General features: G+C 36.0%; 1 protein-coding gene across 15 annotated transcripts in view; it reads left to right on the plus strand.

Annotated features, from left to right (window-relative positions):
* Nucleotides 1–23978, plus strand: part of HERC1 (HECT and RLD domain containing E3 ubiquitin protein ligase family member 1) — a 123489-nt gene that overhangs the window by 3144 nt on the left and 96367 nt on the right. For all 15 annotated transcript variants that reach the window (XR_014229193.1, XR_014229194.1, XR_014229195.1 and 12 more), the window contains exons 2-6: nucleotides 17004–17959; nucleotides 19231–19326; nucleotides 19646–19840; nucleotides 21473–21784; nucleotides 22482–22578. Coding sequence is in view for 12 of the 15 variants with exons in the window: in XM_082321741.1 (XP_082177867.1) it covers nucleotides 17030–17959; nucleotides 19231–19326; nucleotides 19646–19840; nucleotides 21473–21784; nucleotides 22482–22578 (1630 nt within the window). In the remaining 3 variants the exon portion in view is untranslated. The remainder of the gene's footprint in view (nucleotides 1–17003; nucleotides 17960–19230; nucleotides 19327–19645; nucleotides 19841–21472; nucleotides 21785–22481; nucleotides 22579–23978) is intronic.

The raw sequence follows: 23978 nt of genomic DNA on the forward strand, positions 1-23978 counted from the left end.
GCTGGGAGCATGTTCAGGTGGCTGAAGCAATCATGTTCTCTGCTGGAAGCTGGAATTAATTTACTGTTTAAAGAAGAGCCTACAGTTTGAGTCCTCATGACTAGTGATAAATTTTTTTTGCTGTCAGCACTGCGTAGTACAGAAATTTCATCCTTAAACATTTCCTTACAAATGCACAAATGCATACAACAGAAGTTTCTTTTTCAGTTGGTTATACTGGGAGTACTCTGAGTCAAGAAATGGAAATGTTAACGCAAAGTATATGCTTTGCTTATTTTGCATTTAACTTGCAGTCTAGCTCTTGAGTACTTTTTTTTTTTACTTTCTGAAATAAGAAATTGCGTATTGAAGCAAAAATGGGCTCAACTGTATTTTAAAGTAGAATTACTTACACCTTATTCACTGTGTTCCAGAGGAAGAAGTGATTAAAAACTTGCTAAGAGGACCATCAAATAATTAGGTTATAAGTCACCCCTGGAGGTCGTACAGTTATAGAATCATAGAATGGTTTGAGTTGGAAGGGACCTTCAAAGATCGTCTAGTCCAACCCCGCTGCGTGGGCAGGGACAGCTCTCACTAGATCGGGTTCCTCAAAGCCCCGTCCAGCCTGGTCTTGAACATTTCCAATGATGGGGCATCCACAACTTCTTGGGCAACCTGTTCCAGTGTCTCACCACCCTCATTATAAAAAAATTCTTCCTTATATCCAACTTAAATTTACCCTCATCTCCCCTCCCCCCCCCTGTATTGGATGCATGGGGATGTCTGCTTCTCAGCTCCTCTTTTTACTAACTGGTTTTGATGGTATGTATGTGGACTGTCTTCTACATTCTCAGCTTTTGTTTCAATGTACTTTTATGCATCTGAAGAAGTAATGGATTAAATTGATTTTTGTAAGTTTCTCTGCTGAATAGTAATAATAAATTTTTATTTCTCTTCTGCTTGGGTAGGTTTTGTACAGCACCCAAGGGTATAAGGGTTTACATTTACAGACCATGATTAGGTTTTTGTATCATTTTCTTTATAAACATACGGGCAAAAGAGCAAATAGATTTGATTTCTTATCAACTTAAAAAAAACCTTTGTCCTACTTTTGTCTGTCTCCCAAAAGATTTCTGGAGTGACCAGTTATGACCAGCTGAGAGCATAGGATTATACTGATTTCAGTAGTAGACATGATAATGAATAAATAATCCTAAAGGAGCCCAAAATCATGTAGGAAGACTAAATTTGGAAGAGTATCAGTAGAACCTCAGCATGGCTTAGCTGATGAATATTCTGAAGCTAGGTGGAATTTAATGTTTGGAAAGAAAAGTTAATAGTTGGCTGCAAAATTAATCTGAATTAAGATATCAGTAATTTGGTTTCCATATGCTGAGCAGAAGGGTAATACAAGGAGGAAACATGGTAGACATTGTGACCAATAGAGACAGGTGTTCACATAAATCAATTAATGTTAGTGTGTATTTCATTGTAACATTTTTCTTATGAGTGAAGAACAGTCTGCTGTAGCTGCTGGTCTTGCTTGCTCTTTCTGGTTTAGTTCCTTTTGCTTGTCGTCTTGCTGTTCCAGATTTGTAGGAGGCCATGGCTTATTTTTTCTGCATTGTTTTGCTGTCCATCTATTATCTAGCACCTCTCCCTTTTTCCTTTTTTTCTGCTTCTAATGTCTCTTTTTGTCTCTTTAGTTTCAATTCTCTGTTAATTTGTAGTAATTTATCTGCAGTGTCAGTATTTTCTAATTTATCATTTTCTCTTTTTCTTTCCTGTGACTTTTTTGTATAGGTTCCCATTTACCTCACATCTGTCATGACACCGTGTGTAGACTAAATGTATTGGCCAAAAAGAACGTTTGAGGAATGTTACCTTGCACAGTGATCTATAGTGCTTTTTGGCATGAGTAAAATATTGAACAAATAACTGGCTTAGGCAGCATTATGTCCTGTTACTGTTGGTTTTAACTATCATAGTTTGCCCTGGTCATGAGTAATATGGAACATCTTGCAGATTTTGCATTGCTTGTAGGTTTTACGTTGTTGGCCTATGACAAGGCACGACTTTAATTAATTTTATGTGTTCCTGGTTTCTAAATTAACCGTTCAAGAAAAAGGCTGTAAATGTTGTTTGGAGCCCTGGTATCTGCTGCTAAATCATATATATACAATCCTTTATTTATGAAAAAAAGAAAGCAAATCAAACAGTTTGCTTTTCATTTAGTTGTATTTTCAGATTGTAAAACATTAATAAGGATTGCAAAAATTGCTGCATTGTAACAGTTGGTAGCGTGTGAAGCATGATTCTTACTGGGACTTTGTGCCTTCTTTGTAAGAAGTATGAAAGACAGGAATGGTAAAAAGTTCAGGTAATATGTCATTTTATATATTGTTAGCAAATGTTAGGACTGGAACTCAGCAAAACCAGAAAACAGTCCTTCTGTTGCACAAATTCAAAGTGTATTTGTATCTTGAATTCCACGTTCAGTTCTGGAGTCATACAGATGAACATACAGATATACATGCTGATGCTACAGGTAGGTCATTATATCAATATAGATGATCATGTAGCAATAAAGGAACTAGGAAGAAGGCAAAGGAATATGTTATGGATGATTAGAGGTATGCAATGCTTCCATGGAAAGGGAGAGTCTTTGGTTTCAGTTGATTCTGTAAAGGAGAAATAAAATAACCACATTTTTTCTGTGTCATAGTTGTATTAGGAGTTGGACAGAATATTGAGATAATAATTTAGAAGACTTAGATACAGAATAAAGACTTTGGTTTACTGGTAAGAATGTTACATTTATTTGAATTAACAAAATAATTTATAAGGGCTCTAAGTGCTGATGCTACAGAACTAAAACGTTGCAAATTTGAAGAGATTCCACGTATATGGAATTGTAGTATTATCATCACAGTGAGGTGGTAAATAGATACGTATTGCATCAGGTTTTCAGTCATATTTGGAAGAAATTAACTGTTCCAGACCTGTGATCAGCTATGTGTACAGAACAACTGCTTTCTTAAGAACTTACTTAAAATAACATCCTAGAAGAAAGTTTTTGAATAGTCAGTCTCACTTGCAGTGAATGAATTGAATTGTATTCTTAATGAGGTAGTATAATTACCTGATTATTGTGATTGTGAAATCTTTCCTGAGTTTTGTGTCAATCAAAAGCTTGATTTTTTCTGGTCCATCCACAGAAATTATTTCTCACTGTTGCAAACAAAGATTTAACTACTCTTAGCAATATTAAGAGCTGTAGTGTGCCCTGGCTGCCATCTGTTTAAATATTAAATTTTCTAATCCTTTTCAGAAACCACCCAGGTGACACCATGCTTAAAGTACCTCTAGCACAGTTTACTCTAGGACCACTCATGTTGAAAATAGTAAAGGAAACTGCTGTGAACTTGAGAAAGATTGTTGTCAGTGAACACCCGCTGAAGAACTCCGTCCTTTAGTAATCCACAGACCTGCTTATTTGTTTTGCTTATTTGTTAAAGTTTTTCTTTTCTTGCACTCTGTTTAGAAAACATCTTTACCTGTCCATGGGGGAAAGGTGGTATAACATTACAGTGAGGCAGTAAATAGAATTCAGGCGTGTGAGTTTCACAACCAGTTCTTTGCATGTTCTTCAGTTTTGGTGTTTCCTGCCTTTGCTTTGACTGTACAGACTTCCAGCTTATTGTGTTACAAGCTTTTGTAATTAGGTTCCCATAAAATAAAGATACATGTAGTCAGCATCTTACAAAGATTGCTGAAATTGCTAATTGCAGAGAGAGAGTAAGTGAGTGCTTATGAGGTTTATTTTTCCTCTGAGAAAACTTCTCATTTTTAGTACGTGTAATGTTCGCAGCCTTATAGGTGTGGTTTTTCGAGAGTTTTGCAGAAAATAAAACTTTCAACTGCTTTTGTGGCAGTTTTGAGTGTGAGCACTTAGCTTCTGTCAGAGTAATTGTTTTTGTCTGTACTTGATTTCTCCTGTAGCTAGACTAAGTTAAAGAAAAATGTGGTAATATGTAGCTTTATTAAATTCTGGCCTTGTGAATATCTGGAGTGTGTGTGCTAGAGTCACTGATTTAAGAAAACGTGTTTTCTTCATACTGACTGAAGATACAGTATCTCATTTTATGCATATTGGTTCTCAGATTGTGGTTCGTGAAGTGGTGCTGTCTTCCTGTTTCCAAATTCAGAAGCTTCTGGATCGTACTTAAATGTTTTTTTTCTTTACCTTTCTAATATATATTTTCACTTTTCAAGAAATTAATCCTGGTTTTGCTACAGGATATTATAACTTAACCCTTTATAAGTACTAAACTAATTTTCTAACTCTTCCCACATATCTTGTAGCTTTTGGAGTAGGGTGTTGAAGCTGTTTTTAATTGCTTTATACCTAATACATTATTTATACAGGGAGTGAATAATCCTACATTTTATTCAGTTGACACTATAGGGAGGAATAAAATTAGCTAAAGCAGAATTTGGTTAGAATGTTAAATTTCATTCTTCTACTATTCTAAGCGTTGCTCAAATCTTTTTATCATTACAAATGATAATATCTATGGGTTTTCTCTCCAGAAACATTGTACTAGCTTACTGTTGAGTTGTAATATTGCTTCCTACAACACATGATTCTCTCCTCTTATTTCTCTGGCTGACATGCCATGCTTTTTCTGAGCAGAACAACATGACAGCGTTTTCCAAATCTTCAAGTAGGATGCTTTTGTGTTTTGTATACATTTATAATTGTAGGACTTTGTGATGATGACCTGATAGTTGAACCTTCCTCAGTTGTGTAACTCGTGATGAGATACGTGTGTTAAAGAGATAGACCTTGTACAAGACACAATGTTTCCAATATTTTTGATTTTCATAAAGAAATGTTTGCAAAACCTCTTAAAAATCTGGGTTTTAAAAAAAGAAAGTAAGTGGAAGATTTGTGCTCTGCTTGCTGTTTGAGTGGCAGACTGCAAAAATGCAATCAGGTGTGCTTAGAAGAAAGCATTATTACTATTTAAGAGAAAACTAGCAGAGAAATAGACTTCCATGAGCCATAGAAAACTTTGAAACTTATAATTGTGTTACTTGAAGAATGAACTTTGTAAGTTTAAAAATCTCCATGGACTGTGACAAGTGATGCCTAAAGACTAGGTTAAAAAATTGCCCTTGTTTAGTGTGTCCATATGACAACACTTTACGTAAGACCAGTTTTACTTTGGTATATACTTGAAGATTCAAGTATATACAAGCAATGGGAAATCACTGTACTTGAAGATCTAGCTACATTTCTGACTTCACTGTTCAAATTTTCCTTTTAGCAGTCTGGGCAGCAGTTATACCTTCTTCCTTCGTATCTGTGGGCTTTTATTATTATTGAAATTCTTGATGTAATACCAGTGACTACCCGCATTTGACAATGAGGTAGAATGCCTGTGTTGGAGATCATGATGCTTTAAAAAAAAAAAAAAAGCCCTAAAATCAACTTCTCCCTTCCACACATTTAGGTAGTTTCTGTCTGTTCATAAGCTGAACATGTGTGCTAAGGACCGAAAAAACAAAACACATTTTCTGGGGAAATTGTGCTGTTACACTCTCTACTTTTTAAAATAGTAAGATAATATTCCTGTCTTCTACTTTTTAGTGATCTTTTGTACAACCTTCTTTTAAACAAAGCAAAAAACCCTCTACTATTTCTTGCCTTAACTTTCATACTTAAATCTCTTCTTGCAGGAATTTAGAGTTATCTCTTTGGAGTTGCCTAGAGCTGTTCCTCATCTTTCTGTTCCTCCTACAGTGTGTGCTGTAATCACTTTATATAGCTTCTGTTCCATCTCCACCTTTCTTTAATTCATCACAGCAATCTTTCTTTTAGATCTATACAGAGCACCTTCTCAGTAATTTTATTTTATTTATTTACTTGTTTATTTAAAATCTAAACCCTAGAAGGGAGCTTCCTGTTTACTTATATTAGGATAAATTTGTCAGCTGCATGAAGGCTGTTCTTGAGTGACAAACTCAAATATGTCCCATAATTTCCAAGCTGACATGGAAAGGGAAGACTACAGAAGTTCCTTCTGGGAAGTTGTGTATATGTTCTGTCCAGGGCCAATCTTTCCTGCTAAGCTCAGAAAAGGGACCTTTATAACCTTGCAAGCTTTGACCTTCAGCCCCATGCTAAAGTCCTTTTTAAATTATTATTATTATCCCCCCCCCCCCCCGAATATAGGAATATTTGCTGCACTTTCCAAATTCGAAAGTCCTTTGCCTGTGTTGAAGTCGAGAACTTTTCTTACTGTTTTATAATTATTTTTTTTTCCCCTCTAGTGAATTGTTCTTATATTTGCATTTGAAGTTGATCAAAGCTGTCCCACTTATCTCGAAGTGAGAAGACCTAAAAACTTCTTGAAGCTGTAGTAAAAATCTGAAAAAAATCTCTTCTTAGAGATTTGACAGTTGTCATATCTGAGCCAACCAAGTGGGTTTATGAAAACTCTTTAGTGTTTGCTTTGTTCCCCTTCTAGAAAAATCTACATTTTCCATAGATAATTTAGGTGGTGGTGGTAGGTGGCTGGAAAACTTACTGTTACTTTCCAGTCCCATTTTACCGTTCGTATAGCACATTATATAAACACAAACTGATATTTTACATTGTTTCCCCTATAATTCCGCTTTGATGTTAACTGTGACATTTTGAAAGAATTACTCCACTTTTGAAAATAAATGTTATAGAGCAGTCACTTGTGCTTCAGACACATATACCTGAAATACTGAAATATTTGTAGTATATAAATACTGAAATATATATATTTATGTATATATAAAAATACTGAAACATTTATAGCTGGACACCTATTTTGTTTTATCTCCTAGTCAGTTTTACATCAGGGTATTGCGCATGCATCCATGCAAGTGCCTTGGTATTGTATATATAAAATAAACGAGCTGGGATTAATTGCAAGATCAAGTTTTTCTTTCTGTTTCTGAGTGTTTAAATTACTGTGGTGACAAAGAGAAGAAAGGAGCAGTATTTATAGTTTATCACTTCATAATTTATTTCCGTTTCATGGAAGTAACTTGTAAATTTAGTTATATGCATCTCCAGTCTCTTATTTTATTCTTATTTAAGATATAGGGATAGTTCTTATTTCCTTAGAAAATATGCAGTTTTCCTCTGTAAAAGCAATTACTGTTTGCCCTATTTCATTAGTGATATAAACTTAATCTTAAATGAAAGCTCATTTGTTCAATATTCTGTTATACTTAATGATTACTTGCAACAGGCCTTTCACATTTTGATGCATGTGATTTATTATTTATTTTAGGCAAGCTTACATCTCAAAAAGGAATGTTTTAAGTGACCTGTAAGAAGTAGCTGGTGGTTTCAGGCTGAATTAATGCCTATCTAAGAAAACCAAACTCTTTAATAACACTGAATATTTTATATTCTTTAAAAATATTCGCTAGGTCACTAAAGACTGCATTCTCTCCCTGAAATATGACAACTTTTCTGTTTTTCTCTGTATTTTAACTCAAAGGGAAGATCTTAAATGTATTAATTACTATTAGTGTTTACTCTGTCTTGCTGACAAACGCTTGCAGGCTCTTGGTTTTGTGTTTGTTTTTTTTCTAGATGCAGCAAACACTGTCTAAACTAAAACCTCTTTAAAATCACCGTGTAAGTCAGTAGATGAACAGAAATATATGGAAAAAGGGGAAATTAAATTTATTGTAAACTCTCATTCTTGCTGAGTTCTTGGCCATGTGGAAATGTGTGCCAACGATTTAATTATTATAATTTCATAATGCTTAGAATTGCTTGTAAATTGATTTATTTGAATTTTAGATGCAGCCTATTATCTTCTTTTTATGCTTACTAATTATTGCAAGATGTGAAGACTTCATCCTGAGCTTAGAATTTGAGTGATAATAGCATGAAGTAATTTGTATATTTGGTGTTAGTTTGTTTACATAATGGGGAAAACCATGAAAAGACCAGAAGAGGTAGCTGTTTTGTACTTTTGTGCTTGAAAACACAGAATCTGAAACATAGGAGGATGATCATACATTATGCAGTGAGGTGTAGCTTTGGAAGTTGTAGGTTGGTCTTTGGGCACATTTTAAATGGCGGGCTGATAAAAGGAAAAAGAACCTTTGTCTATGCTGCAGGTAAGTTCCATGTTTCTTACAACATTAAAAGAGAGCTCTCTTAGCATATTTTCTTTTGTTATTTAAATGTTCTACTCTCCTCTTAGCTCAGGAAAAAAAAACCAACCTTGATTATGTTCTTGTTTTCACAGGTTTCATTTTTAAGTTCTTTTCTTCTCATTCCCGTTCATATGATGTAAGAGAAAAGAACCAGCAGTTAGTGTCCCAATTGAAGTGAAGGATAACTAAGAGCTTGCTTTCTTCTACAGCTTGCAGATATTCCAGTAGAGTATTTGATGAATCTGAGCCTTTTCTTCAGTTCAGTTGTAGAGTCTGCAGCACTGTCTGTGGCTCACAGAGCTATTAAGCATCGTTTTTCCCCCAACTTTAACAGTAGTTTCTAAGAGGATGGTGGACAAATGCCTTTCCCTTCATCTTCCATTCAGCAGCAGTTCTTTCTTTTTGGAACTGCCAGTAGTATCGTTAAGGTTCTGAATCTCCCCCCCCTAGCACTTGTTAATGAAAACCACTTTCTTGGCAGGCATTAAGTTGGATAAGAAATATCCAAATTCTTTTGTTCAACTAATGTTTATAAGGAATGCAGTTGACCTTTGACCTTGCCCTGGGTTTTGTTGAAGGTAGTCTCATGCTTGTATCTTTGCTTTACTTTCTTTCATGTTTCTTCTTTACTCCTAGTATAACACAGTTTCATCGGCTACGCTTGATTAGTGTTTCTACTTACTTAAATGTGTTCCTGAATTTTTTTTTTTTCCTCACAGAGTCAACTCTTAGGCGGAGTTTTCCAGATTAGTTTCTAACTTTATAACAAAGAACTTGGAATTCTGAGTTAGCAAACAAGCTCTGAAGGCAGTCTTAGTTACCTTCAGGTTTATTCTACTGCAGCTGAAGTTGCTGCCACTGCTATTTTGAAAAAAAATCTACGTCCAGGATACATAGAACTAATTTTTTAGGGTTTGATATTTTCATTTCATCCTAACTGTTCTCTAGAGTAAGCTTTTGAAATAGGTGTTAAATTTGGTAAGACTGTCTTGTAGTCCTTGTTCAGCTGTGAGTTTTACGTCCATTTTAGTTGATGTACTGATCAGCAGCAGTAAAATATATGTGGGCAGTTACTCCCCCAAAATGGGTATTTGCTGAACAGGAACTGTGGTTCTAAAAGATATGACAAATGAGTTGTGTTGCAAATTCTCACTATTTACTACTGCTTTTTTTTTTTTCTTTCCCTTTTTTTTTCTTTCCCTTTTTTTTTTTTTTCCCCCTGAGGAGGAGGAGGAAGCAAGGATAAAGGAAGGAGAGACGAGAGCTGGGCTTTTGTGGTTCATGTTTTGTCAACGTGAATAGATTTTTCTCCACCTGGTGCTGGATGGATACATTTTTATATAAAGTAAAATACCAAAACTTTCTCTAATAATTCTAATTTTAAAACTTTGTTGCATATCTGGAAATTATGGAATAGGTAATGTTCAAGGCATCATCTTGGTTCAATCCTAGCTTTTTTGAATCAGTGAGAGCTGTTCACTTGGAAGATTTGGGGGTTTACTACACGTAAAATGTTGGCTAGTGATTTGACAGTAGGATAAGTTATTTTCAGATTGCTGAAAGGAATATTTTCTCTAATTGGAGTCCCAAAATATGTAACTATAAGCACATAACAAAATGTGATAGGGCTGTTTTTAAGGCAGAACAGTTGTTGCAGTTCCAAAAAGATCTTTTGGTTGTGGTTTGTTTTGTGTTTTTTGGTTTGGTTTTGGGGTTTTTTTGTTTGTTTTTGTTAAAATAGAAATCCCAGAAAGTTCTGGGAACCTTGAATTTGGAACTTTGAATTCAAAGTGTTTGAAGTGCTCCAGTGTTGAAACACTTTTATAAAGCTGTTGCTATACATTTAGGCTGTTTTAGGCTTGTGCTGATGATGATGAAAGAAAAGTGCTTCCTTTCTCCACTTCTTGTCACATGTTTCTGCCTTCTCCCTTTGTGCTTGGCCGTATGGTCAGCCATATGATCAGCTTGTTCAGAAAGCTGGTGGGACTACGTGCTGGCCCACACTGCAGAATTGGTACCTTCCACATTGTCAGCTGACCTTGTAGTGGTTAGATGGAGTAAAACATCAGTGAATATATTCCTGTGGTCTTTCAAAGTCAAATGTATTTTCTTTTTGTCTGCACTTAAAAAGGCTCTGAAGCAATTATAAACCTTATATTTGTGGTCCTCGGACAATGAGCTGGAGGAAATAAACCCTCCCTGTAAACTGTGCTAACTATTGTTACCTAGTTTCTGGTTAACTACGGTGATACATAGTTACTGTGCTTGCACTCCACACAGAGACAGAGATAATTTACATTTGTATTCAGAGATCATTTTCAGGATTATATCAAATCAGCTTGTTGCCATCAGTTTATCCGGTTAAAGACTGCTACCTGTCACATCAAACCAAATGTTATTTTCAAGATGGACCAACATATTTCTTTTGAAAGTTGCAGTAGGAGAGTAGCTCACTACTAAGAGCTCAGATTGAAGCTTCAGTCTGTATTTTTAGAGATGCATACAAGGGGAAGAGAAAAAAATCTCATCAGTTTTCAGGAAAAGGAGCAGTATTTGCACCTTTGAGGCACATGAGCAAGGTTTGTAATTTCTGAATGAAGAATAGGTGCATAAAGCAAATGATCTGAATCTGAATTCTCTCAGTGCCAGGAGGCACACAAGGCGCGAACATCGTTCTTCCACTTCGATCGGTCTGTGGCTTCGTGCTCTGGAATCAAGGGCCACAGCGCAGTCTTCCGTTGGTTTCCCCCTCAGGACACAACCGATCCAGCTCCATCTCTTCCTCCTCACTTCGTTACCGATTTTCTCCATCCCCACCATTTCTGATGCTTGTCGTTTCTGCAACTTTTTATTTTTTTTTCCGGGAGGAAGTAGTTGGCCTCCTGCCCAACCCCCATGACTTGGAGGGCCAGTGGTTTTTCCGTCAGGGTGGCCTTCCCTTAGGCTGCGTTGGTTCGCGGCACCTTCTTCAATTTTATCCGGTGCACCCTCCAGAGAGGGATCCCCTATCCACCACCCAGGGGACGCGCCTTCTAGCTGTGCAGCCCCAGCCGAAGGATAAAGCAAATGAATGAGTCTTTATTCAGATAACTTCTTAAGGTAGCTAGATCCCCATGTATTGCCTCTTGAGAAGGCGCTAACTTTGTCACTGAAGATCAGAGTTTGGAAGTCTGCATTAATTGTTCTTACAGTTGCAATTCACATCAAATGGTAGTTAGCAAATCCTTTCTTCCTGACAAATGCGAAAACGTTGCCTTTTCTTTGTGAACAAGGTCTTGGATGTAATAATACCTGTCTGTGTCACTTGGAGGCTATGCCCCTAGTTTGGTTTGTTGTGTGAGTAAACAGAAGGTGTGTCTAGTATGAAATGCAAAGAATGCTCACTGCCTCTGAATGGTAGTTAACAGTTGTGGCTCCAGTTTTTGTATGATAGATATGTGTAAGGATTTTGTCTGCTGTAATACAACTGAAGTTACTGGGACACAACTCACTGAGGCTCAAATAAGGCTTTTGATGAAGGTGCTAATCTATTTTAGAGAAAATTTGGCTGGAGTAAAAGCAGGTGTTTAATAGCACAGAATGTGCTTTTTGGCGGGTATATTGGAAGAAGAGCTGTATTATAGTTCTCTGATTTTTATTTTTTTTTTTTAAGTGTGAAATGTGGAGTCAGAGAGAGGATGAAGTCATACTATGTTATCCGTTGCACTACAAGCATTACAGCTGTAGTGAGCACATCGTCTCACTAGATGGCAGAGTGATTCCCTTCACTCCCCAGAGATTTAGTTTTAAATAAGATCAGATAGGGCTCAGACTACCAAATAACACAAACCTCTCCTTCAGAGTATTATATTACTTTTTGGTGAAATTGTAATGCATTAGAACTTGAAGGGTCAAAGAACAGAAAGTGATCATTCAGAACCTATGTAACCTATGGTTAATGATTATAAAACAGGAGTCAAACAAATCTGTTTTGTACAATAGGAGGTAAAGCATTTGTGGGTTACTTTAAACAACACTTCTTTTAAGAAGAGCAGTTTGAAAACACTCTTGCTTTGAAAAAGCCTCCTTGCATATTAAGCTATAAGTTAGCGTGACAAAATTTACAGTTAACATCAAGAATCCTCTTGAAGAAACTGGAATTCCAAATGCTAACAGCATTAAAATTAATAACTCAAGTGTCTCTCTGGGAGCAGTGTGTTCTTTTTATTTATTAATTTTTAAAAATTTTCTCGGACTTAGACTTAAAAGAACCCTGGACTCAACTAGTTGTGATCAGTCTGCATTCTTGTATGTGAGAAGTTTTTCAAGCTCAGTGGGTTTTTTTGGGAATTCGGGTCTTTTGGTGATGTTATCAATGCTTTTACTTTTGCAGTACTTGAACGTTGTATAAATGATAACTAAGAAACACTGTTGATTTTAATGACTTCATTGTTACTTTGCATGCGTGTGGTTCTTGTGGTTTATGTTTTTGCTGTTGAGTTCGAAAGCTGTCTACTGAAAATACTGTGTTTATGAGGGTTAAAATACTAAGCAAGCAAAACAAGAATAAAAAAAATTATTTTATTGGAATACAGAAATTGAAGTCAGTAAAAAAGTATCCTAAATCCAGTTGCAAAGCACTGAAATGCTGAAATGCCACTAGATTGCAAGTGAACAATAAAAATAGTAAGGCATTGAAGTAGGCAGTCTTTGAAATCTATGGGACACGTATAAATATGAAGTGCTCAGTGTTCATTGCACTTATACTCTTCTATAGATTTCTCCTACTCATGCCAGGGTTCTGATCCAGAACTATGAATAGGATCTGGCAATGAAGCCCTCACTTTGTTTTTAAGTAGCTGGAGGTCCCAAAATATAGTTATTCCAAAACCATATTGCATTCCTTTTTTTTAGTCTTATGTGTTGACAGAACAGCCTGGATTTGCAAGATGAAAGAAAAAAATGAGAAGAAATGGACTGAAAAGTTTTATGATCCATGCTGCAGCAAGATATGTGAACTAGCTTGGATCCTGTAACCAGTATGGTTGTATCAACATGGTGCTGTGCTTGAGCTAAGACGACCTGCTAAGAAGCTATCTGAATACAAGCTTTGCTTGTGTCTCTACTTAGTCTCACATAGGCCAACACTTCTAGACCATGCAAACACTCGTCTCTGCAGCACCTTGCCTTTGGGTACCAGTGGCATACATGAATGGTTTTGGTTAGAATCATTTTTCGAAGAGTACCAACATCTTCCATTTTTGAGCTCTAAACAATACGTATAGTATAGGAATTCTAGTCATTGCTTTATTCTTGTGAGAATACTGTCAGTTAATAGTTCCTTGTTTTTTGGTCTATGGATTTTCTCGTTGTTATATGAGAGATGTGGACTGTTCAGTTTACATTTTTGTCAGAAAAGCTGCCCCGTTAGGCTAACCTCCTTTATCCTTATGAAATACCAGAATGTGAGAGCAGGGTCACCCATTGTATAATTCAATGCAGACATAAATCATTATAATGCTGAGATATGCTTATCAATTCTGCAACATTTTAGGTCTTCAGATCTAAATCTTGAATTACCTTGTCTATTAAATAAATGCTGTTCATGTGTATTTTTAAAATAATAACTGGATAAACTAAAACTGTGGTTACTAACATTAAAATACAATTCTGTAGTACTTGGAAGAAGTGAATTATGGTGAGAAGTGTATCGTGATAAAGAAGAAATGCCTTACGTTGCTGCATTCGTATGGAACAGTCTTCCCCCATACATCCTCATCTGTCTGTGAGAGAGCAGTCACTAAGACAGCATTAGGCACTTTATAAATAAATTTAAAAACCAATTATTTTACTTGTGACTCTAAATATTGCAAAATTGGAACAAATTTCTCTTTGCATTCTTGCTGCAGATTACTTAGGATTTCTTTTTGTGATAGATATCTCTTCAAGGAAGATCTTCTTGTTAGCCTGAAATAAATGTTTTCCTAGTAGAATGACAACATGAGACTAGAAAAATTCTCTGTGTTGTGTATCAGAATTTACTATATTCCATTTCAAAAATGTTTGCTGTTTCCATTAGAAACTCATTGCCGAATTTAACTGGGAACAAACTGCTGAGTTCTTCAGTTTAAATTAATTTGTGATTGTTTCATACCCATTTGTTCTTATGCCCGTATTCTCCTTTTGCTTATTTAGCCACTCCTGCCCCCTTTTTTCTCTGCTGAATTTATAGACCAGATTTCATTTTATTTCATTTTTATTATGTATTTATTTAGTTTGATTTGCTGTGCTGAAAAGCCACACTCCTAGTCTTACCTTCAGGCTAGATTCTCTGTTAGGGTAGATCAGAGGAATAATCTTTTTCTCTGCATGATCCAGTGTCAATCTTTAATGAGTTCAGGATATAGGTGACAGAAATCCAGCTGGCTAATCCACTTGGCTAGCATTTTATAAAATTGTGTAAAAATACTTCCCTTACCTAACCTTCCCTAACCATTCTGGAAATGCTTGTTAATGCTACTCAGGACTGTATTTTCTTTCATGCTGACTTATGATCCTTCTGTGATTCACTAGACTCTTCTACTATTGAATCTCCAAATAATAATTTCTCTACTTATGGGAGAACTTTTTATTCCGTAATTGTATAAGCTTGCATATTTTACTATTAAATTTCAAGCTATTAATCTTACTACTTCTCACCTATGTATTGTTCTTCCCCTGTGACATATTCATCTACAGTGATAGAGATACCTCTGCACTTTGTGTTGTCATTGTTTTACTAACTCATTAATCAAAATATTACATTGTTGGTTTCAAGATAGAGAAGATATTTCAAAACTTAACTAAAAACTAACTTGTTTTTTTTTTCCCTGTTTTCCTCCAAATTTTGTCTTCCTAACATACAGTTCTTCTATAAAGTTATATAACCTTAATTTTTGTGAGTGGTTTATTACAGCATCATTTGCCTAAATAGTACTGTGTGCTTCTGAATATGCAAGATGCTGTTCTGGTGATTTTTTTTATTATTATTATTTTATTTATTTATTTATTTATTTTTAAACGGCTTACACTTTCATTTTGAGTGATATGGTTAAGAGGTTTGCGGTGACTGAGCATTGGGGAACTACAAGGCCGTATGCACATTTGGCATACTGTCCATGCCATATACCTGTGGTGTGTCATCCCTAAAGAAGGACTATGTAGAGAAAATAATATGCTTTTCCAACACTATATTCTCCCTTCTGAAAGTGATCAAAGAGGACTTGTTGCCATGTTCAGTTTGAAAGTTGATGCACTCAGATTAAATTTCAAAAAGGCCTGATATTCTGTAACCTAACTGTAACTTTTCCATCTGTTGATTTATTTTAGATTTTGAATTTTCAAACAGTGAACAAAAAATTCAATCCTGTGTAATTAATTGTAAATCTTGAAACTGCTCTTCATTTAAGCCAATTTATAGTGGTTTAATATCAAAGCATTCAAGTCTCACACATGGATTTTGTAACTGAGGCTTTGGGCCGCCTGTGTAGAACTCAGACCCTACTGTGTCTCTCAAGGGAATAACAAGGGCGAAAGGGATTTTTCCATTCAGCTAAGTAAGTTGACTTGGGTTCAGGCAGTGCAGAAGTCAGAAAAGAGATGTATTCCAGGGGCTAGTGCTAGCCAAATAAAGCTTTGTGGTATGTGGTGAGGAATCCCATTTTAACCATAGGATTCCCAGGAATTTTGTAGCAATTTCATCATAATGTTCCATTGAGTTTGAATCCATGTAAAAGTGTCATGATTCATAATGTGTTGGGTTTTTTTCCTAAAATTGTCAGCAAAGAAAGATCTCTCAAATTAATTGATGTCTTTGATTTGAAAGAATGTTGTAAGCTGTCAAGTTGGTTTGGCAACCAAGCAGTGTTGTGGCGTTATTAAGTTTTCTCTTTACCTCCATATTGTTAGTGATCCCTTCCTTAAAAATCTGTCCAAAAAGCTTTGAATACTTTCAGAGTCTTACATTATACAATATGTTAATACAATGTAATATATAATGTTTGATACTGTAAATTTACTTGGAATAGGTGTAATGTGCATTGGGGTCTGAAGAGCCTATTGACTGAATTAATAGAATCTACATAATGTCCCTCTCTAGCAGTCAAGCCACCTGTGCTGGTTTCCGTTTAACATTCTGACACGGATTTTAAGGAGATCTCTAGCTTGCCTTAGAAAGGGAAAAGAGTGGCTTGTGACAGAAGGACTTCAAAGTGAGTTTGACAGGCTGAACCTGTAGTTATGGCCTGAATTAGTAATCTCATTTATTATAAAATGAAGGTTTACACTGGTGCTCCATTCACTTGTACACAGTTGTGTGTGAACTTGTGCATTTTTTGAAGTCTTTGTCCTCAGTTTTGCTGTCTGTAAAGAGAATATTATTTTTTTTTAGAGAATATTAAAGTGTATTTTCATTGAAACGTAGAATTAAATCTGCTTTGTGTGAATTTTTGTGCATATGGATGTAGAAAATGCAGGCTTATACTAAAATTTTTACATCATGTTAAGGAAGTTGCACATACGTGTGTACTTACTTGTTTAAAATGAAGATAAAAATTAATCTGCAAATTGTCTTTTATACTAATCTTAAACTATACGGTTAGCATTTGATCTGAATTCCAGGTGGCAGCACTTATATGGATAAAATGGTGGAACTTTGGTAATTCTTCATGATTAATCTGTTGCTACTTGCTTTTGTAAAGGATTATTAGGATTTGCCCTGCTGTGAGTAATAAGTTCTGTAGATAATATTGCACACCTATTTACAGTTTTTTTTTCATCTTCAGGACTAATGGCAAAGGAGTAAACCAACATGGCAGCTATGGTCCCACCTGTGAAGCTGAAATGGCTTGAACATCTAAACAGCTCCTGGATCACAGAAGACAGTGAATCTATTGCAACAAGGGAGGGAGTTTCTATCTTGTACGCTAAGTTAGTCAGCAATAAAGAAGTAGTGCCATTGCCCCAGCAGGTTCTGTGCCTCAAAGGACCTCAGTTACCAGATTTTGAGCGGGAATCTCTATCTAGTGATGAACAGGACCACTACTTGGATGCCCTTCTTAGCAGCCAGCTGGCACTGGCGAAGATGGTATGCTCAGACTCTCCGTTTGCTGGAGCGCTTCGAAAACGTCTCCTTGTGTTACAGCGTGTCTTCTATGCACTTTCTAATAAATACCATGATAAGGGTAAGGTGAAACAACAGCAGCATTCACCAGAAAGCAGTTCTGGATCAACAGATGTGCATTCTGTCAGTGAACGTCCTAGGTCAAGTACAGATGCGCTCATAGAAATGGGAGTTCGGACTGGATTAAGCTTGTTATTTGCACTGCTAAGACAAAGTTGGATGATGCCTGCATCAGGACCCGGCCTCAGTCTTTGCAATGATGTTATCCATACTGCAATAGAAGTCGTGAGCTCTTTACCACCTTTATCTTTAGCAAATGAAAGCAAGATTCCACCAATGGGGCTGGACTGTTTATCACAAGTAACAACATTTCTTAAAGGAGTAACAATTCCAAACTCTGGGGCAGACACTTTAGGTCGTAGATTAGCGTCTGAATTGCTTCTTGGTTTGGCTGCCCAGCGAGGTTCCTTGCGATATCTTCTTGAATGGATAGAAATGGCTTTAGGTGCTTCAGCTGTAGTAAACACCATGGAGAAAACAAAGTTGCTGCAAAGTCCAGAAGGGATGATCAGCTTTGATTGCTTTATGAGTATATTAACACAGATGCGACGATCTTTGGTAAGTGTACCAGCTTTGATTTTTCTACATTGCAAATGTAGTTGCATTCTTAACTTTAAATAGTTTCTCGACACTGAATGCCAGTTTGCTGAATAGTTTGCTTAATAAATTAAAAAAGTTTGTGGTTTTTTTTTTTGTGAAATATTTCTTTCAGTATTTCCTTTGTTACCGACCGTATCTTTCTTTTCGTCCCTGCCCACCCGTTTCCCAGTAGGTAAAGGAGATGAAACAGCAAAGCAATCTCTGTGTTGTTAGTTTTGGCATTATGCTCTAACTTCAGGAAAAGAATCAAGGACGTACTTGATCCACTTGCACTTTACATTTAAAAGTTAGAAAGCATGGAATGGGTTTTAAGGCTTGCTTTGCTGAATTTACTTAAAATTCAAAGTTTGGCAATATGCATTGTTCCTGTTCAGAGTTATTTATATCGGACATTCCTGCACTCCAGTTAACCTGGACCTCTGCTTATACACCTTTGGAGAATCAGTAAGACTTGAGATGTTTGGTGGTTTTGGTACTTCTCAGAAATTAATGCGATAAGAAAACGAGCTAAATTGTTTGGAACTATGGCACACTGCTTTGTATGTTGAGTGATTACTTGTGGTCCTTTAAAGCTATGAAATTATTGCACAATATGCAATCAGAAGCTGCGGCAAACTTCTGCCTCATATAATCAGACTGAAACAGGGAAGGACTTTTTCCCTGAAGCGGTCATTCTTTTCTCTCCTCTCAGGCTTGTAATGCTTGCTAATAAACATGAATTTTAAAAACTAAAAAATTTAAAGAATGGGGCCCATGAGAAGGGCATGGCAGTGGCAGGATCTGAATTGGATAGAATGTCCTTATGGGCAACTTTATTTGTTGTTGGTTTTGGACTAGGTATAAAATTAGAGACCAAAATGTGGAAGATATGTAAACACAAAACTAATGATGATTAGTAATTTTTAAATTAAATAGTAATCACTTCAAACTAAACACAAGTGACATGCATTTCAGAAAAAAAGCAGTATTAGGAGAAATTAACTCTAAACCCAGATATTTTCACAAAAATGAATAAATAAGAATGTTTAACTGGCACTTGTCACATTTTTGGTATCCTGAGGTATATGCAGATACCACAGCTCAGTGGAGAAAGGTTGTTTACTTATGTTTATAGAAAGAGCTTTTAATTTTGCTTAACTGTAAGAACAAATCCCTAATGTATTTTGTACAGGTGTAGTGTTGCTGTATGGAAGTATTTTTCTCATAATAACAACATTTTAAAATTGTAGGGGTCATCCGCTGATCGAAGTCAATGGAGAGAGCCAACCAGAACGTCTGATGGCTTATGTTCTCTTTACGAGGCAGCTCTGTGTTTATTTGAAGAGGTATGTCTTGAAACGAACCTTGACTTTAAGGTAATTGTAGTTTACTTCCCCCTCACACATCTGATTGGTGTGTGCATGTGAGTATGGTCCAGTCTCTACTGAGTTGTTCTGGAGTAGAAGAAGAAGGCAAAAAACGGTGAATAACTAAGATGCAGAGAAACAAAGTAATTTGGGCAAGCTAATGATATGGTGATGGATGGATGATTTGTGTTTTAGGCAGAGAATCATATTGAGGGAAAGCTAAAGTTGCATTAACCATTGTGACTATATGGAAATAAATGAAAATGGTACTGTGTTAATAAATCTCTCATTTTAACAGGTTTGTCGAATGGCATCTGACTACTCAAGAACATGTGCCAGCCCTGACAGCATTCAAACGGGTGATGCTCCCATTGTTTCTGAGACCTGTGAAGTGTATGTTTGGGGTAGCAACAGCAGTCATCAACTGGTAGAAGGAACTCAAGAGAAAATACTTCAACCCAAGCTTGCTCCAAGTTTTTCTGATGCACAGACGGTGAGTGACATTTATAGTGGCACATTATGTAAGATTTAACAGCTTCATAGTTATAGTATGAAATTGGAAAATAGTACTTTATTTCTGAGTGTCAGTTTTAATGAAGGTATGATGCTCAGAACTAATCACACAAGTTATTTTGCTGAAAGTATCTCGATACTTTTATCGATGGCTGGAAAAAACATTCTGTTTCTTTTTTAATGACACACAGAGATCAATATCCACGTAACAAGAATGATTGAATTATCTAACTTGTTATGAAATGCATTTGCAGGGATGAATTTGCTTGCCTGTAGGTTTGTTTTGTTTTGTTTTTTTCTGTTGTTTAAAAGGTATCTTAACTACTCAATATTCTTTCCCCTTGGTGGTTTTCACACCAAGGTTCCCTAGTTTAAAAGTCCAGACTGGGCTAACTGCTGGCACAGCAACCTTAATTAACTTTCTGAAAATCAGTGTACAGTATGCTCTTTCTGCCCTCAGTCACAGATTCTGCAGGTGCAACTGAGCACTTCTATTGATGCGTGACACAGAATAGAATAGTTTGCTTTTCTGTTACTATATTGGCTTTGCAGTGTTGACTTAAGTAAAAGTATTTTCTTGGTCACTAGACAATTTAGGTATGTTTTCTGAAATTGTTTCTATTGACTTCACTGATATATTTTATATGCCAGTGGACTGTAGGACCAGGCATCATAAAGCAAGTTTATGCATTCAAAAAACTTTGTTTAAACAAAACACTAGTAGACAAGAGTGGAATGAGTAATCTGAATGAATGAGTTACTCTTTAAATAGTACTGTATACACCCAGACAACATATTTATGTGATTTCTCACTGGGATAAAGAATTTTTTCTTCAGCCTTCATTGATGATCTTTGTAGTATTTGTCTATATGAAGAACTTAATTCACAGTAAACAGAGCTGTCACCATGCAGTCCACCACCTGCTTTGTGCTGTCTTATGATGTGGACATGCAGTGCCTTTATGCTGCAGATTTGAACCTGCTTTGCAGTTAACGGTGTGTTAAGATTCCTATAGGAAATCATTGCAGGGTTAGTTGGGTTGCTATTAGGTCGTTCTTCAGCTATGCACTGACTTTCTAATAGAGGCAATTTCTTACTTTCTTAAAAACTTTTGGTCTTATTTCTTTGCTGTTTATGTAATTAAAAGGCATAGTCTCAAATGGTAGTGGATTTTTAGCATTTGACATATTTCTGTAATGTTGCCACTTGGTACTGGTTAAAATTAAGCAAAACCTACAGTGCTTTTTCAAGCTGTTACTTTGTAATCTTCAGAAATTAAGATACCTTCAAAGTCTGTCCATCTCCAGACTTGGAGATCTGAAGGCAGCCTGAGTTCTATAGTCTGTAGAAGAGATGCAAATAACTAAAATGGATTAATCGCTATTTACATCCTTTACCTCAAGAAAATATATTTACTCATAAAATATTTTTCAGGTATTTGAATTTTACTTCTGAAGTCCAAATTCTCCTTAATTTTTACATCATGTTATATGAAAAGGTTATGTAAAGAAACCTGACATTCTGTTTAAAGATACAGGCTTCTAGGCCTATATGTGAATTTTACATTTATCTAATCATTCTTTTTTTTACTATTTTTACCTTTTTTTCTAGATTGAAGCTGGACAATATTGTACTTTTGTTATTTCTACGGATGGTTCTGTTAGAGCCTGTGGTAAAGGCAGCTATGGGAGACTAGGACTGGGTGACTCCAATAATCAGTCCACATTGAAAAAATTGACTTTTGAGCCTCATAGGTCTATTAAAAAAGTGTCATCTTCAAAGGGGTCTGATGGTCACACTTTAGCATTTACAACAGAAGGGGAAGTCTTCAGCTGGGGTGACGGTGACTATGGAAAACTGGGACATGGAAATAGTTCAACTCAGAAATATCCCAAACTTATTCAGGGTCCTCTGCAAGGAAAGGTATGTTTTGCATAGTAGAACACCTGTTTTTGTTCTGTTCAGTTGTGATATTGTGTAAAATTTGAAGTATATAAAATCTTAAGAGAAAGTTCTGTGTTTTATCTAAACTTCTCTTTGAAGCTGTGTCTACTTTCAGCAAAGCACTAAATCTTATAGGTGCCTTTAGGTGTGTGATTTGGACAATGGCATTGTCAGTAAACCTTCTCATAGTCTTACGAGTAAAACTTGCTCATGTGCTTTTGCTGAACTGCGGTGACATTCCAGGAGATGGTTGCTTTTATTAGCTGTAACATTAGGACTTTTTGTATACAACTTTTTAGTGGCTTCATTTGAAAAGTGGCTTTGTATTGTCCTACAAGGCCTTCTCTTCCCTATCTGTCTATGTTTTGGCCAGTGTTTTAAACATCCACTGATGCTTTCTTTTCTTCCACTGATATAAGACTAGGATATCATTATGTTAGATTTGCTTGATAAACAAATCATGACCATTTTTATATATAAACTTGTCTCTTTGTGTACTGATTTCCACTTATCAAATACTAAATAATAAAGACTGCAAAGATTAATTTATGTGCGTACTTGCTCCACACAAGTCAACAAGTCAATTTACTGCTTCTGAAACTTGACTTTCATAAGCTTTCAAACTTCCTATTCAATTTGTATGAAAACTTGATTTTTATTTTTGCATGTAATGTAGGTGGTTGTATGTGTATCAGCTGGATACAGACATAGCGCTGCTGTTACAGAAGATGGAGAGCTATATACATGGGGAGAAGGAGACTTTGGAAGATTAGGTAATTTTAAAATTTCATGAGTTGTTCTTGGCAGAATTCCTGTGTCTGGTAATGATACTATACATGTATTTGCCTTGTTCTCTTATTGTCCCCTCTAAATACACATACATATGCACACATGTACACAGCTGTGTGTGTATAGGCGACTGTATTAAAACTAGTGCAGAGACTCTTAAAAGGTTTCAATGCAGTTAGTTTTACAAAGATTCTATTTTTCTATATTTTTCTTTTCAGGAAAAGTTGCCTTCATTCATAAGACTGTGTATAATTGCCACTGCCACTTAAATGTAAACAGTAGACATTTTAAATAAACTGGAATTCTAGATAAACATGATCTAGTGATGGGAGGGTAGTTCTTTGAACAGTCATGAATAACTGGCTAATAATATCAAGGGTCTGATTCTAATGTGATACTAATAAGGGTACTTGAAATTAAGTTTGCCAGAGCGGCTTAATGTCATTTTGCCTTAATACATCTAAAAAGTTAAATTTAACTGAAACAAAAACCACAGTATTTCTATTTGCTAGAAGTTCACTTGTCTATTTCATCATCTTTGCTGTACAGCTGGTATGCCTAGTGTAAAAACACCCTTCTCAAGCAGGCTCAGTTGAACCAAACATTTTGCATAGAAAAATGCTTCAAATTGGCCTTTAGCTCCTTTCTGCTGTCTTTGCTTTGAATGTCATTATCGCCAAGTAGACGAGTGAAAACAAGTAACTGACAGGGGCAGAAGATGAGGACAGTGTTTTACAACTTAAACTGTCACAGTTTTTCAAGGTAATCAATAGAACTGCTGAGCCTATCCCTGCTGTTAAGAAAAGCACACTGGGTTAGAGGTTTAACCTACAATTTTGGGGGGAATTGTAGAAATGTTCTCATTGAGTTTTAAGTTATTATGGGTTTTTATGCGCTTTGGGGAGCTTTGAGTTCCAGTGCGCAGCTAAAAGGTAGCATTTAATTAGGTCATAGTAACTTGTTCACATTTAATCAGCTATGAATACCATGTAGTATTCTTTTCCCTATGTGCCCCATTTTTCTTCCATATCTGCAGAATTTTCATAGTTTATTAGACGTGTAACTCATGCTTATTATGAAGTAGGTGATACTGTAACGTATTGGGCTTCTGCAGAAAGGACCAGTTAGAATTGTGATTGTCTAAAACTAACTAGTTTGCTGGGTTTATTTGTCTGTGCAGTATGTATGCTTGTATTGACAGTAGTAAGTGTGCCCTTATTTTAGCTTCCTCATGCTGTTCAGGCTACCTGCTGCCCCGTATTAGGTAGTATGGCTACCTAGTCAGCTAGTATTAAAGGCAGTTGTACTAGTAACTCTTTTTATTTCTTTTAAACTAGGTAGAAAATAGTCCTATGATTTAGTGGCAGAAAGGTATGAACAAGTG

The sequence above is a fragment of the Platalea leucorodia genome (genome assembly GCF_965183815.1).
Source record: "Platalea leucorodia genome assembly, chromosome: 9".
Taxonomy (NCBI): Eukaryota; Metazoa; Chordata; class Aves; order Pelecaniformes; family Threskiornithidae; genus Platalea; species Platalea leucorodia.